This window comes from Argentina silus (assembly GCF_951799395.1).
Source record: "Argentina silus genome assembly, chromosome: 17".
NCBI lineage: Eukaryota > Metazoa > Chordata > Actinopteri > Argentiniformes > Argentinidae > Argentina > Argentina silus.
The window spans coordinates 3,662,278-3,678,094 of NC_139671.1; the positions used below are offsets into that span (position 1 = coordinate 3,662,278).

Below are 15,817 nucleotides of genomic sequence, written 5' to 3' on the forward strand. Positions count from 1 at the left end.
GTAGTCTGGACAATTCCAGGAATTAATGAAAGACCAGTGGTAAAAGCGCGAAGGCCCTCTCCCCCCCTGGTGAAACCTGCATATCCACAGTGGACCCTGATGTTATGTGAAAACTGTGTCCACACCACATTGGTGTGAAATTCCAAGAGAGAGTGCCAAAACGCTGCTCACTCAACCGTTCCTTGCTACTGCACAGAAATCATCACACAGGGCCAGTCAAACAGCTGAGAGGCCAGGCCAGACCAAACGCTGGAGCGCCGGGGTGTGACGGATCCAAATCTGTGTGGCACGCGGTGACCTTGAGCAAGGCCCACCGTCGGCCCCGCCGTCATCGCTTGGCAACCGGGGTTGCAATCGGAACAGAACTACATTTCCCATCCAGGCGTAAGGGGGATGTTAATACCGCACTGAGCCATTTTCCACTGTGCCTGTGAGGAAGGCTTTGAAGGAAATGTTTGGGAGCCAATCGGCTAATCTGTGTCATGCCTGCGGCCTAACGCCTGAGAGCGGAGCAGGGGAGGAGGGGAGGAGAGGGGGAGGGGAGGAACGCCCACACATGCCTGGTGTTGGGGGAGGATATTAGCAGGAATGAATGGAATTCTCTTTGGTCATGCCCTGGCTTCAAGTCAGGAGTCTCCTGTTCGTCCTGGGACATCAACTTAAAAAAAAAAAACTACTTAACTCAAAAACAAAGCCCAATTTCAAACATAACAGCCATCTCATTAAGTGAAAGAAAGACAGGGCAGGCGAAAGTAAGAATGAAAGAGAGAGGAATCCCTTTCCGAACACCGCCTTTTGTTTCAGCGACATCCCTTCCCTTGTTCAGCGGCATCAATGGAAGTTAGCGCTTGAATATCACCCATTCTGAGAGGCATTCCTGGATCCTGACAAGCCCTGTCCTGCCTCTGTTCTCCCCGCCTGTGGAGAGCGGGGTGGAAGCGAGTGATGCAACAGTGCTACTGTGAGGTATGCTTTGAGCCGGGTGAGCCCTGTGAGAGTGGATGCCTCATGCTGTAAAAACACAGCAGCGCCACAGCAAAGGACAAAGTCGTCAGGCAGCAGAAACACCGCGGACAGCAGACATACCCCTCACGAGAGTCGTCGCTTCCCGTCCTTTGCATTACACGTTCCGTCTCATAAAGTAAAGCCTATAAGATCGACCGCGATCGAGAATGCAAAGACAAAAACATAAATAATAGATTTGTGATGTGAGGGTGTGCCTCGTTTCTTGGTTGGTTGGTTGGTTGTTCATTACAGGGGAGCTTGGGTCCTTATGTTAAAAAAAGAAAGAAAAGAAAAGTAATAATCAAACTGATCGTGGCGTTTAATTAGGCTCGTCTTATTTGCGTCAGAGTGTATTTTTTCCCCACAAAGGTCTACTAATAAGGATAGGATACCGAGAGGCGAGCGTCAGTGAGTGAAATGACAGTCATTATGACATCAGAACCGCTCCGAACTGGTTACCAGTGGGTGTGTTGCAACTGGGAGTGTTGCAAACCCAGTCAAGCATTCTGAAAGGTAAGCAATGATCACCACTTTTAACAACACCACTCCTCCCCAGGGCACTCGCAATAATGAGTGTGGTAATAGTATTAAACATATAATTAGAGGTAAAATAGCAAGATACGGCTGACACAACAGCATGTGTTAGAGCTCAAATACACAATAGCTTGATTTAACCGAGGCTCGTAAAGGTAACAGTATTTTGAAAGTCTGTGCGGTGTTCCCACTATATTCATTCATCATAGTATTTCTGCTAAAAACTTGGCTTTGCGAGTTCCAATTTAAAACCAGTCGCGCTGGTGGGAGCCAGAACATTGGTCAACCGTGATTAAAAATGCTGTTAGACCACTCTCCTGCTGTTAGCTCTCAGTGATGCACTTGCCTCGCGAGATGGCAACCTAGATAGACAAGATCGAAAACATGCGCAGGAAATATTACGTGTTTGGACAATACACATAACATTAACACAATTACAAGACCTGAAGCTGACTATAGGAGTTGTTTTGTGTGTGTGTGGAGTAATTTTCAACGGGACAGGGCTGTAGATTTAGCACACTGAAATTTAACAAAATCTACAGGAGAAGACAGTTTTTCCTTCCCATATGATCAACCCTCAAGGACAAAGTAGGCTAATTGAGTGTTAACTGTATCAAGGGGTGTGATCAATGTAATGTACTGTGCTTTTTTTCCAAACCATTGAACCATCTCTGGTGGTTCAAAAATATTATTTCAAAGAATAAGCTCACTTTTATACAGCAGTTGGGATATTTATGAGACAAGCGCAGGCAGGATCTATAGAGGTGCACGGTTGGGCATTAGCCACACACAAGTGAGAGTCGGGGCGGATGAGGGTCGAGGTGGTAAAGGAGGTCTCCCTCCTTTTAACCTGCTCACAGCGGCACAGCGTGCCTGACTACGGATTGGCTGCTTCTCTGATGTTTGACAATGGCAAAGATAGACTTGTGCCACTCCCAAGGGTGAGAACCAGTCAGATATCTGTGGTTAATGTTCCCATATACTGTCAAAGCCTGGCTCTCCTCCCTCTTTAAAACAGGTCAGCATGAGCCACAGTGGCCAAGCCTGCTCTGCCGTGTGGTCTGTAGCCAGAGGCCTGACAGGTCTGTTTACATGTAAACACCAGCAGCAGGCTGGGACACAGGGTTAGTCGGGGCATTTGTACTCTGGGAAGGGCTAATCTGCTTACCTACGACATGTAGCCCATTCCATGCTAGCACCACATTTGCATTAGCAAAGTCACGGAGAAAGCCTTGAGGGGGACCCCGCCATTCCTGACATGAGCAGGGCCCTGAGGGGGTTAAATTGAACATGCCGATTAAGACATGGCAGTGGATTAATCTCCTAGTCTGTGCATATAGGCCTAGTCCGTGACCTCACCCGGCTTACATACACCACGGCAGGAGCGTGTGGCATTAATGGCACACATACGAGGTACTGGTGGGGGATGGGGACCAAACAGACTGTGTGTGAAGGAAATCAGAGCAGAGCAGAATTCTACACTGATACGGCCACAGAGCGCAAATACCCGTTGATCTGTTTAATCCACCGTGGAGTCGTCTGCAACCAACAGCCTGCGAGTGGCAGAGAAGCAATAAACACCTGCATACCAGTCTCCCTTTCCCCCTGACCTTGGCAGCTAGCTCATTCAGCCACGATTCTTGCTGCTCGGGCGCATAGGAATCTGAGCTCTCCCTGGAAAATGGGACAGGGGCACTTCAAGCATATCCATTTAACAATGCAACTGATACAAAAAAAGGTGTTTGTGAAGTGCACCAGAAAAGTTGAACGCAGGAAAACACCCCCAGCATGTAAAAAAAAAAACAACAACAAAAAACCTGTAAGGGGCCAAATGTGAAATGTGTGAATACCGATCGACAACCGTACTCAGCAAATCTTTGAGGACTTTCACTATCTCTGTGAACGTCGTGTGATGTGGCCAATGGAATGACGGGAGTGCTGCCAGAAGGCTGCTGTGATGAACTATGAACTCTGAACTATGAACTCGCTGCACTGGTCAATACAAGAGGCCGAGGCGCGGTCAATATGTCTGCCAGTGATAATGACGGACAACTGACACGGCTGCTCTTCAAGGGAACTGAGCTACCATGGATGGACAACTGTGTCCGCTAAGATAAAACTCTCGTCAGTGCAGGAATAGTAGGTTTATCAACCTCCCCTCTGTGTGGATATCAAAGGTCTAACGCCTATCTTATCTAAGATGGTGGTATAAATGGGAAGTGTGGAGTCAGTTCCCCTACCACCTCAGACGTTGGGAGGACTTTGAAAGACCACAACACGACATCCACTGGTGCGGGGTGGACTAGAGGGTTGATTAATTATGATATACCAGTGGCACATTGCTGCCATGGACAACTTCAAGAAGGACCATTTCACACATGGGCTACAGCCAAGGAGCCCATGTTATGAACCCTGGATTGACGATGAGGGTCAGTAGCAGCCTGTGTGACTAATCTTCTGTTGTAGAGTTTCAGATGCTGACTTCAGAAGTTGTACTACAAGAAAAAGGTTGGTGCATCGGACGGTCAGCCTGAGCTGTGGCACCTGCTTGTGACAGGTCCCTCGAGGATAGCGTGGCTCTTTTCGGGACCAGACACACTGGGGTGTAATCTCATTACTGACGTCAATGGAACGCCCAGGGAAGAGAATCCTTTCATTGTGTTGGATGGTGGTGCTAGAACTAAGGTATCCATCAGGTTAGGTAAGATGGAGGGAAAGGGGTGCAGTAAGCAGGATAGTGTTATTTGCCTCCGCCTTAAAGTCAAACATAAATGGAGTCAGATATTATCCTCCCCTATAGTCCTATGGACAGGTGGAGTCTGAGACTGTCATGTATCAAAGTAAAAAGGTGGTTGTTTTCTTTGACAAAACTTGCCAAATGTGCCTTGCAACAAATAAAAAAAACTATTTTCAACTGCTTACTTTGCAAGATACATTTGGCAAGCTTGATGCCCGTTCAAAGGGGACGACCACCAGACAAACCATTAAGAGTCAGTGAAAAAAGGATCTTATTCCTAACTGTGGCTTGGGTTAGGGTTAATTTGATTTTGACACATGACAAAGTCTCCGACTCTATCTGCATATAGGACTGTATAGAGGAGGCTGCTACCCAGTTACCCTAAATGTAGTCCTGACATTAAAATGACCGGCACAAAAAAAAAAGTTTATTATTCATCATGAAAAACAAATGGAAAGTGAATGTCTTTCGGATGCAGACCTTGCTAGAACACCCCGTGTCCCTTGAGCTGGAGACCATAAAGCTCCTGTTATGAGCCTCCCCCTCACCTGACTCCTGGACATCATTCCGTGGGCATGACGTCACTGGGGCCCAAAGACGACTCGGATGACTGTCGCATTTGTATAACCGCTTTGACAACAAATGTAAACAAAGCCCAGCAAGACGGGCTGAAGGTGATACAAATTCAGCAACTGGTTTCCCCTGACAAACACAACCCCTTTTGAGTGTACTCTTGCCTGTTATCTGAGTCCAAGCACTAAGTCACAATAGATAAGCAGTCCAATAAACAGTACATTCACCTCTGAGAACATTAACCAGCCCTCATTCCAGAATCCACTCTTTTTAGTGTGAGGCTTCAGCAGGGAACGATAAGAGATGGGCCTACTGGTCATCCACAAAGACAGGATTTGCCATATGCAAGACCTAAACGGTCTGAGCGGCCACAGTAAAATAGCACTTCTATACAGGGCATGACGGATATATTGAAATGTAAAATGTTTCCGTCATTGCCATTGTTCCCACTGACTAAGTACTAGGCCATCTCCCCCTGGAATGTAGCCGCATAGCTAACTTAGCCACCATATGGTTGCAAGTACAGAGAGGAATTGGCCGTTGATTGCACACAGAGCAGAGCAGAGGCAGAACATTAGTCCGTTCACAGACCGTGCAGTCAGAGCTATGAAAGCCACAAACTTACCCCATTCCAGAAAGTCTGTCACGTGCTTCTCCCGTTTCAGGGGAGAGTTGCTGCATTCGTTGTACAAACATATCAATATATCCAGAAGCGTCTCGACACTCAGCGAACTCGCGTTCTTTTGGGTTCCGTCCAGGAGCAATTGCTCCAACTTCTTCAGGCGCACCTTCGCTGACATTTTTCCTATCACTAAGCTAGCTAGCTACCACTCCCTTCGCCAAAGAATCCGCTCCCCGAGTCGGTGTGGAAGAAGGCTGCTCACCCTGCCCCCTTCAAGCGCTAGCGAAAAAGTAAATATTTTTCGCCGATGTGGAGCACTGAAGTCACAGACTCCAACTTGCTAGCTAGCAGTGTAGCTAGCTAGCTAAAAAATAAGCCCGACATTTTGTAAAAATGTTTTTGCTAAACAGTTTCGCCTTGTTTTTCGCGTCGCCACGGGTTTCAGTTCTCTCAGACTCGAGGCCCAGTGCGTCCCATTTGCTTTAATCCCGACAAATCTGTACTTCCCACTTAGAAAATGGGATGTCGGGCTTTACCCCCGTCGAATCTCAGGTTGGCCGGTCGTCCATTCTCTCGCCCGATTTATCAAGTCGCTTGCATGCCCAATAAATGGTCCTCGACACTTGTTTAACAAGAGATGTATGTCCACACAAATTGGGGAGTGGCTGTCTTTCGTAGGTGAATCATTTTTCCGTTGCTAGCTCGCACTGGTAGCCGGTGTGGCTTGCAATGGAGCGGAATATGGCTGAAATCGTGTCCAGCCTTGTCTCTCCCGAGCCAGCAAAGAATCCAGACCGGGACTCTGGGAGTCCCCGCCTACCCACACCGGAAACGCTATGGATATGTGACGTCGGTGGATGATTGACACACACTGGGAGCAAGCTGGCACTGACTTCCCCAGCAGCACAACTGACACACTTCACCCTCCCAGGGAACGGTGGGGTTGGGTGGGGGGTGGTACATGTTGGCATGTTACACAAGATATTTGAAACTCTGTTGTTGTTGTTGTTTTTTACAATGCAGATTAGATATTGAGAGACGGGTGTAGGAGTGGAAAACATGTTTTGCCTAAAACGCATAGGGATAGACCAAAGGCTGTAGGTAGACAAGGCTCAAATACTCAGCCACAATTGTATCGTACATTGCACAGTACTTATAGCATCTCTATCTACGACCTGTAGTTTGTTCTTTAACAGATTGCCAATAATGTTTAATTTTTTATTATATCTCAATCCAGTTCAGCACAGTCACTCTCAAGCAACATCATAGATGAAACACGCAAATATGCAAACCCCTGTCTTTCTGACAACCCAGACATTTCAGGTACTGTTTCATTTCCTGCGTAATTGTCAGACGATGTCATGTCAAGATATTGAAAACCCTCTGAAACAAGTTGCTGTTGTTGCTCTGTGGCTAATGATGAGAGAGGGCTAGGGGGGTTATGCCCTATTCTCGAGTTATCTACCTGGTACCTGATGTATTTGAAAACTACATAGTAAAATGCAAGTCATATAATAATGGGATGTGATATTAGTGCATAAAAACTTGATAATGTTGTTTAATAGTAATAACATTATATTTACATTGATTGGTATTGAAACTGGCAGCGAATCAGGTAGCGAGGTACCGGAATCAAGAAGAAAGCACACAAATTGTTATCACAAAATGTCCTGGGGAAATACCAGATCAACAGCAGCTGAAACAAGACTATGAGGGAGGCGACGGATAGGACCGTTTTATTTCTGTCCACATAGAAGCAGGGAGACAGGACATCCTGGGCAGCTGTGCCCAAGGTGCTCCACTGGGCAGCTCCCACAGCTCTCTCCCCCAGATAATGGGTGTAGAAGCATTAATGACCTAAGCCTCCACACACACACACACACACACACACACACACACACGCATGCACGCTTGCACGCTTGTACTCACAAGCACGTGCACACATTCACACCCACATCGAAATAGCTACACTATCTCTTTTGGCCAAATCACATGCACACACACACAAACAAACAAACATATTAGACAATATAGCCTATACTGACATGACAACAATAAATACTCATGTACAGGTTCCACTATTGTTTTAACGAATGTTTTAAGCTATACAGTTTGTGTGCTATGTCTATATGAAACATAATAATAATAATAAAATATCATATTCTTATACTATTCTTTCATACATCATGTTTTAGTCATCTCATTTTACATTTTTGGGACATTCCATTCAGAAAATATGTTACCTCCCTTCTGCCCTTGTCTGTCTATTGTCTATTGTCTATTGTCATCTGATATGATCGTGTATAGGTACAAGCAAGAGCCTCAAGCTTTCCTTCCTATTATTGTATATCGTCATAGAGCAGGAGAGAGAGAGGCGGCAGCTACTAGGGGTGATCCATGGCCCTCTCCTCCCTAACTCCACCGGTGTTGCAGGAACTTCCTGCCTGCTTGCCAGACATTCCTCCAGTGACAGGCAGGGAAGGGGAGATCATGAGTAAGGCAGCAAAAGATCTGAGTCACCATGTCCACCATGTCCAGCGTGAGGCTGTGCATGTGTGTGTGTGTGTGTGTGTGTGTGTGTGTGTGTGTGTGTGTGTGTATGTGTGTGTGTGTGTGTGTGTGTGTGTGTGTGTGTGCATTCATTGCCTTTTAAGGGCAGTAAGCATGATGGTCATCACACACTCCTTGCAGATGTGTTACCCAGGAGTGACAACCACACTAAGCTTAGCACTCAGAACACGCTGACACTCTCTTCCGCCAGCAATGGTAGTATGTGCAGGTGTTATGGCTCAGTGTGTGACAGTGTAACATTCAAGATCTTACTACTGTCAGTGATTCAAACTGTGCACAGAATCATGATAACCACAGAACAGAAAAGGGCACAATAGAATGCATTTGATCAATTCCATGCCCCTCATCACAGTAATCACTAATATTAAATGTAAAATAGTCCTCTTATACTTGATGAGATATTGGTACATATACATACATTATGTTTTCTATTGACGTTTCATACAACTGCTAATTTAAGGTGTGTACTGTGAAGGTATCATTTATAAGTGTGTAAACAGCACCCCCTGCTGTGGATATATTGTATTGCATTTGTTTTTCTCAGCTCATTGGCGCCCCACCTGAAGGTTTAGAGTATCTGTAGGCAGCTGTTGTAGTAGAAGTGTGTCAGCGCCTGCTAAATTCTTTATGAGCGATGAAGGCCTACAGTATGCAATGCCTTGGCTGAGCTGAAAAATGAAACATTGATGATGGGGAGAGAGAGAGAGAGAGACAGAGACAGAGACAGAGACAGGGAGAGAGAGAGATAGAGAGACAGAGAGAGAGAGAGAGACAGAGAGAGAGAGAGAGAGAGACAGAGATAGAGAGAGAGAGAGAGACAGAGAGAGAGAGAGAGAGAGAAAGATATATATATATAACATGTTTATACTCTCTCTCTCTCTCTCTCTATATATATATATATATATATATATATATATATATATATATATATATATAGAGAGAGAGAGAGAGTATAAACATGTTTTAATCCCCTCTTGTACTCCTCTGTGATGATTGACAGCTCGGGGAGTGTGAGGTGGTGCGCTGCTCTGACTCGCTGGTTACCGTTTCACACCTCACCTTCAGTATGTTTCCTCCAATCAGCTTCATGCCTGCCTGCTGTAGTTGCTGGGCGATAAGAACTCAAAGGGATTATATTTATTTGAGAGAGAGAATAAATATTGTAAGTAGGGCAAGGAAAATGAGCCGTGTTATTTCCCTCCTGCCACTATTTGATACATGGGGACTCTACAAAACATCTAGTGTGTAAGCTCATGATGTTCAGTTCATCTCGATACATAAAGTGGCTATACAACCCAGTATACTTGTATAGAAGATATTATATAGATATGGGTTATGTAAATTCATTTTACTCTTGATTGCTTGTCTTTATCAATTGCGACTCACTGTATTTGTCAACTATTCAGTGACTGGTGAAGAGAACCACCTTCTATGTCATAACATCTATACTCTAGATAGTATTTATACTGTATACTTCTCTATACATCCACAACCCACAATGTCTGTGGGGAGGGGTGAGGCCTACATAACACACTGACTATATGAATAGAAATCTAGTGCATATATTTTCATTTTAACACAGCCACCTATTACATATGTAGGAGAGGTCGGTGATTTGACAAGTAAAGGTAGGCTCACTGGCTGGTTCCCCTGGTGACTGGCATGTGACTGAGAAGTTCCCGCAGCGTGACAGAGAGCCTCTGCCACTAAAGGATCACAGCCTTGCTGCATAAATGAGCAGGAATGAAGGTCATACTCAACCCTTTCACCAGGGGGGGCTACATTCTTATAAATGTATCTACCGAAGCAGAAGCGTCTTAGAAACCCAGAGCCCAAGGTACGGTTTGGACTCTCCTATGTACGATGATACAAGCACATTTCCTCAGAGATCAGAGGGGAAACACAGGACTACCCCGCTCCCCCTCCAGTTGATTGTTGGCTGGGGGGCTGTCTGCAAAAAGGTTCCATAAAAGCCATCAGGCTGAATCTGCCAACGTTTCCAGTGTCCTTAGCGATTTAACCTGAGAATTGTCTGCAAGCCACAAAGTGCCCTGTCAAGACTTTTTGGTCATCAAAGACAGCATTTCCGTGTCATACTCAAGATTGTCCATTGTATTGAACAAGCACAGATGATTCTACGCAGGAAATCACTGGCTTTGTGGTCCAGAGTGTTCAAAACCAGCAGTTGAACATACAATAGGCATTCTAGGGGAATAGTAATGTGACGGAGGCTGCAGTCAAAGTGAACGTGCACTTTGGACGCAAACCCTGTTCAGTTCACCAATCCCGATTCAAACAGTCTATACATCCCTTTTACTTTCTCTGGATATCTGTATGTTTTAGCACACACATTTAGGACAGTCCCATTCAACAGAAGTTAACTGTGTTAATAGTATATTATTAATAGTATAGCTTTTGGTTTCTACTAATGTCTATGGAGATCATGTTTGGCTGTTTGAATCCAGTATTTGGCATGACTTGTTTATGTGGTCATGGTAAAAGCCTTGTGGGATGACCCGGCCCATGTAATCTTCTTAGCAGGGTCATAATGGTTGATGGTTAATGTAATCTCTCACACACATTCTCCCTCTCTCTGTCTGTCTCTCTCTAACACTCTAACACAGTGTTCCCTCTCTCTGTCTGTCTCTCTCTAACACTCTAACACACAGTCTTTGAGTAGAATGTGTACTACTGTAATATTTGCAGTGATGGCAGGTTGCACACACACACACACACACGCACACACACACACACACACACCCTCTCTCTTTCACACACACGCACATGTAAACACCACACACACACACGCACACACCCACTCTCTCTCTCTCTCTCTCTCTCTCTCTTCTTTCCCAGCACAATTTCCACATTCCCATGTCAACCACGCTTACCACAGACCTGTAACTCTTGCCATTTCCAGTAATCGTGGTTGATGTTATTCTGTTCTCTAGTCAACACGTCTCTGCCATGACAGAGATTTGGACCTCAGAAACAAGGGTGGAACATTTCCTTCCTTCATTGCCTGTAATTTGAATGCTGACTGTTCTCTCTAAGATTTAAAGTCTCTGAGCTGCCTCTAAAGCGGTTGGCTATGGTTAGTTTCAAAATAAATTGACTATATGTCGACTGCTGAGAAAAAACATGGACCACTCACTGAAAGTTCAGCAATGAAGGATCAATATAAAAGCGCCAACGGTGAACATGCCTGATCCTCATTAGATGTCACAGTTTTTCCACAACTTTTTGATCCATTATACTACAATTGTTATACACCATTTTCCATCTGTATGTCTTAGTGGGTGGATTATATTAGAAATGTAATCACTGTAATATGCTTTTTTATCAGACTTTCAGTGTGAGATTAGGGCCCTATTCAATCAAAACTGGCAACATGGCTTCCAATGTGATAATAAACATTTTTATGTGTCATTGTGCTCAGGAAGTGAAAGAACATTTTGAACGAAAATACTTTTGAGTTTCTTCTTGTTTCACTCTGCAATACTTTGTACATTAAGACCAAGAATAATCTAGTTTTTGACTTCATGTTCCAACAACATTGCTGCCCTAAGTGGACAGATGTTATCCAGTCTACATAATTGTGTGAAATGGAATTACATGTTCTTGCTGCAAGTGTGTCAGTATTTGGTTTCAGTCCTTAGTAGTGACAATGTCTTGACCCAGGGAAAACTCACTGACACACGCCTCATTTCAATGGGGGATTGTTGTCGTGGGCAGGACCACTGTAGATCTGGGAGCTGGAAAAAATGTGTCTTAATGCAAAATCACACACACATTGTGAGTTTGATCGTCTGTAGCTGTAAGATAAATCAGCACAATTTGTACACGCTTTGCAAATTGAGGCTCGATGTTCACAAAAGTCAAGAACATTATAATTGGTTTATTCATGCATTATAATAGTTTGTCAGAGGTCCTTGAAGTACTTTTTTTTTGTTATTAATACGGATTTTATCTTATGTAACAATTACTACTTACTTCTAAGCCCTGGGAGATGACTATGGAAGCTAAAAGGAAGCTATATTTAGGCAGTCTTGGAGTGTACAAAAGAGTGATTGACTGCAATGCACTTTGGATTGAATTTGAATGAACAACCCACACACAGAGAGAGACGTACACAGAGAGAGACGTTTTAGAACACTCTCTGCACTGCAGGTATGGGGAGTTTGTTTACGTATGAGCTACCTACAGCCATTACAGTATAACCATGACAACTATTAGCTATCTATAATATTGAAGAAAACATCTATTTGGGATTTACAAGTTACAGTCTGATGACAGTAATGTGGTACTGTGTATTACGTAATGTATTACGTAATTTATGCCATTCGTTCCTTTGAAGGAAATCAGAGGTCAAGCCATGGTTTCAAATGAGATTACCTTTTACAAAGACAACCCAACTCCTTATGTAATGACCTGTACTGTGCATTCATGGCATATCAAGGATGGCACAAGAAAATTACATAATTTGCCCCAATCGACCGCAGGGACACATCCTGAGCACACTGACTTTAGCCCACGGGGGCCTGCCTTGCAAAGACATTTCATTACTACTTTTCACTGGTATTCACTGGTTTTCACTGGTTGTTTTCAGATGGAATATAAATGATAAAACAGAGATATAAGAAAAGGTTGACAAATACGAAACATAGTAAGAATAGATAAAGATACTGTATGTGGATGACATTGGTGTTTTAATAACTGACCTCAGATACAAAATAAGAGGTGCGCAAATCTCGCACCAAGTGAATCTTGTTCCTGCTGTTTAAACATTTACAGGCCTGTTGGTGTGTATGACAGTCTGGAGACCTGGATACCTGTCCCTCGTGTCACTGAGACGCTGGAAAAGTCTGCCTGCCAACACATCACCTGGAGGATCATAGCTTTTCGCTGGAGCTCGTGGAGGCAGGTGGATCACCTAAAATAGCTCTGTGAAGACTCTCCTTTCTCTGGTTTCCCCCTGGTGACACCCCAGCCGGGCTTTAGCCAGCGCAGGGATGGGGTGACCCAGAGTGTGTGTGGTTGACCCACGCCCTTTGACCCCCTCGCCCTTTGTTTCCATTGGGAACGCTGACACTGTGAAATATGAGCAGTGTGGACGAGTGTGTGTTTGTGAACTGCATACTGCATGTGTGTGTGGTGTGTGTGTGTGTGTGTGTGTGTGTGTGTGTGTGTGTGTGTATTCATGAGCATGAAAGGTTGTGAGTGTGTACAGAACTGTCTGAATAAAAACCTTGCATTTGTGTACATTTTATGTACTATCCATTTGGTACCATGATCTCTACAGTACAGACGGAGGGGTATCACCAGGGGGCAGTGTTGTCTACCCTATCGTGTGTGTGTGTGTGTGTGTGTGTGTGTGTGTGTGTGTGGGGACAGGGGTGGCTTTCACACACACACACACACACACACACACACACAGTTACACACACGCACACGCACACGCACAGCCTACAGGTACATTCATCAAAGAGCACCCCAGGGGCCTTTAAATGGCCCTAAGTAAGTGGCAAGCAGGTTTAAGACGACTGCAATCCATTTAACTACTCCTATAGAAAAAACAACACTTATCCTTAAACACTAAAGACACATACTTTGACTCACAGACTTTGAACTGTAATTACGTCCAGTAAATCCCCCCCCCCACGACTGTAACACGATCAATAATCGCTTATTAAGAATTGATGGCTTTGCCTATCAATAATGTATTGACAAAAATAAATCGCCCACTTTCCTACGCCTACAACCCACAGGTGAGTCATTAAGCGAGAAGTTTCCAGCGAGTGAAGTGTCAGGTGAAAATAGGTCTAGTGGGTGTCATCTGGTGATGGGGTTTTCAATTCCTAATCAAGGCTCAAGGGTGCTATCCTTCGAAGGAGGCTACTGTACGGACCATTAGTCCACTGTGCTACTGTGCCACTGTGCTAGCTGCTGCGGTCAGGCAAACGCCTTCGCTGTCATGCAGCAAGAACAGAGAGGCTTAGACTGAGTTTCTTCCCCCATGCCATCAGGATCATCAACGATGACCCCACCAGTGCCCCCCTCAAGTCACTCACACACTCACTGACATCATAACACACATGCACACACATAATCATCCATCTGCTGTTTATATTGCTTATACTGTTCATATTGTTTATACTGTTTATACTGTTCATACTGTATATTTTTTAGTGCTTCTATTTTATTTTATTTTATTCTATTTTAAAACTTATTGTATTGTTGCACTACTCTGTGGCACTGTCACTTTTGCATTTCACTGTATACGTGTATGCACGTGACAAATAAAGAATCTTGAACCTTGAATCTACTGTGTGAGGTGATTTTTGCCAGTGATGCAGAATATTAAAGATGGAGGACATATTGTTTTTCTCTCTCAGCCTATATTAGGTGGGTGACAAAACGGTGTTCTACCACCTGAGTAACATTTCCAGGGTGGGGTCATTTCCCTCTTTGGCTTTCATTACTAGTAGGCCTGCATATTGTAAAACTCTTAAAAAAAAAAAATGTCTGGTCTAACTAAAAAAGGTAATTGGTCACCCACAAATAATACAAAACATGGCTGCACAGGTGCTGACCAAGACAAGACAGTGAGCACACATTACACACAACGTCTCTGCATTGGTAGAGAGATGTCTTTATTGGTCTGTACATCACGGGCTGTGCATCCCAATACATAACAGACATGCCTTTGAGGTATGTACCCAGTGGATCCCAATACATAACAGACATGCCTTTGAGGTATGTACCCAGTGGATCCCAAGACATAACAGACATGCCTTTGAGGTATGTACCCAGTGGATCCCAAGACATAACAGACATGCCTTTGAGGTATGTACCCAGTGGATCCCAAGACATAACAGACATGCCTTTGAGGTATGTACCCAGTGGATCCCAATACATAACAGACATGCCTTTGAGGTATGTACCCAGTGGATCCCAATACATAACAGACATGCCTTTGAGGTATGTACCCAGTGGATCCCAAGACATAACAGACATGCCTTTGAGGTATGTATCCAGTGGATCCCAAGACATTGGCCTTTTAACTATTTCAAAGCCAAGGACCAAGAGGCATGGAGAGACAGGCCTCTGGAGCAGCCTGCTAGATAACCTGAGGGCTGAAACATTTGAAAGACATCTTAAGGCATGCTTCTTTAGCCTTGCCTTTAACAGTGCTTTTCAGTTCTGAGCTAATCAATTTTGATTTGCTTTTACTGTAGTTATTTTTTATTTTCGGACCTTGCATTCGTATCTACAGCCCCCGGCAGTCCTCCCTGGACGTGCTTTTACTCTTTGGACTTCCATGGCTTTAATACTCTAAAGTATAAATACTTTAATAGCATCCTCCTTGTTGTTTTTATTCTCTCCTTCCCATTGTATTGCATCTGTGTATGAAATGTGCTCGATAAATCAAGTTTGATTTGATGATTTCATTTGATTGTAACGACCCTAGCCGTAGCAGTGGGTGGACTCTATTAGCGTAGCCAGTGCCCTCCCTTTGTAAGCAGGAGGTCCCAGTTAAAGTCACACGCCATAACACCCATTCGCAACAATAGAACAGTCTTTGTATCTATCCATTTTGAAGAGTTGGTCAAACCATTCAAGTTAAAATATGTAGACTTTTGGTCATTGAACATTTCCCATGTACTCTTCAATGATAGGCCATTGGCCTATATCATATGCATATACTGTATGGGCTCAGGCAAAGTGGTGGCATTCCCTTAAAACTCACCTGTTGGCCAAATGCTGATTTTCTA

The 15,817-nt window shown here is 44.3% G+C and overlaps 1 protein-coding gene across 4 annotated transcripts in view; it reads right to left on the reverse strand.

Moving 5' to 3' along the window:
* cdc42bpb (CDC42 binding protein kinase beta (DMPK-like)) overlaps window positions 1-6,241 on the reverse strand; it is a 61,848-nt gene extending 55,607 nt beyond the window's left edge. For all 4 annotated transcript variants that reach the window (XM_083689046.1, XM_083689045.1, XM_083689044.1 and 1 more), the window contains exon 1: window positions 5,475-6,241. In XM_083689046.1, coding sequence (XP_083545172.1) covers window positions 5,475-5,649 — 175 coding nt within the window. In that variant the 5' untranslated portion in view covers window positions 5,650-6,241. The remainder of the gene's footprint in view (window positions 1-5,474) is intronic.
* Window positions 6,242-15,817: the final 9,576 nt, after the last annotated feature.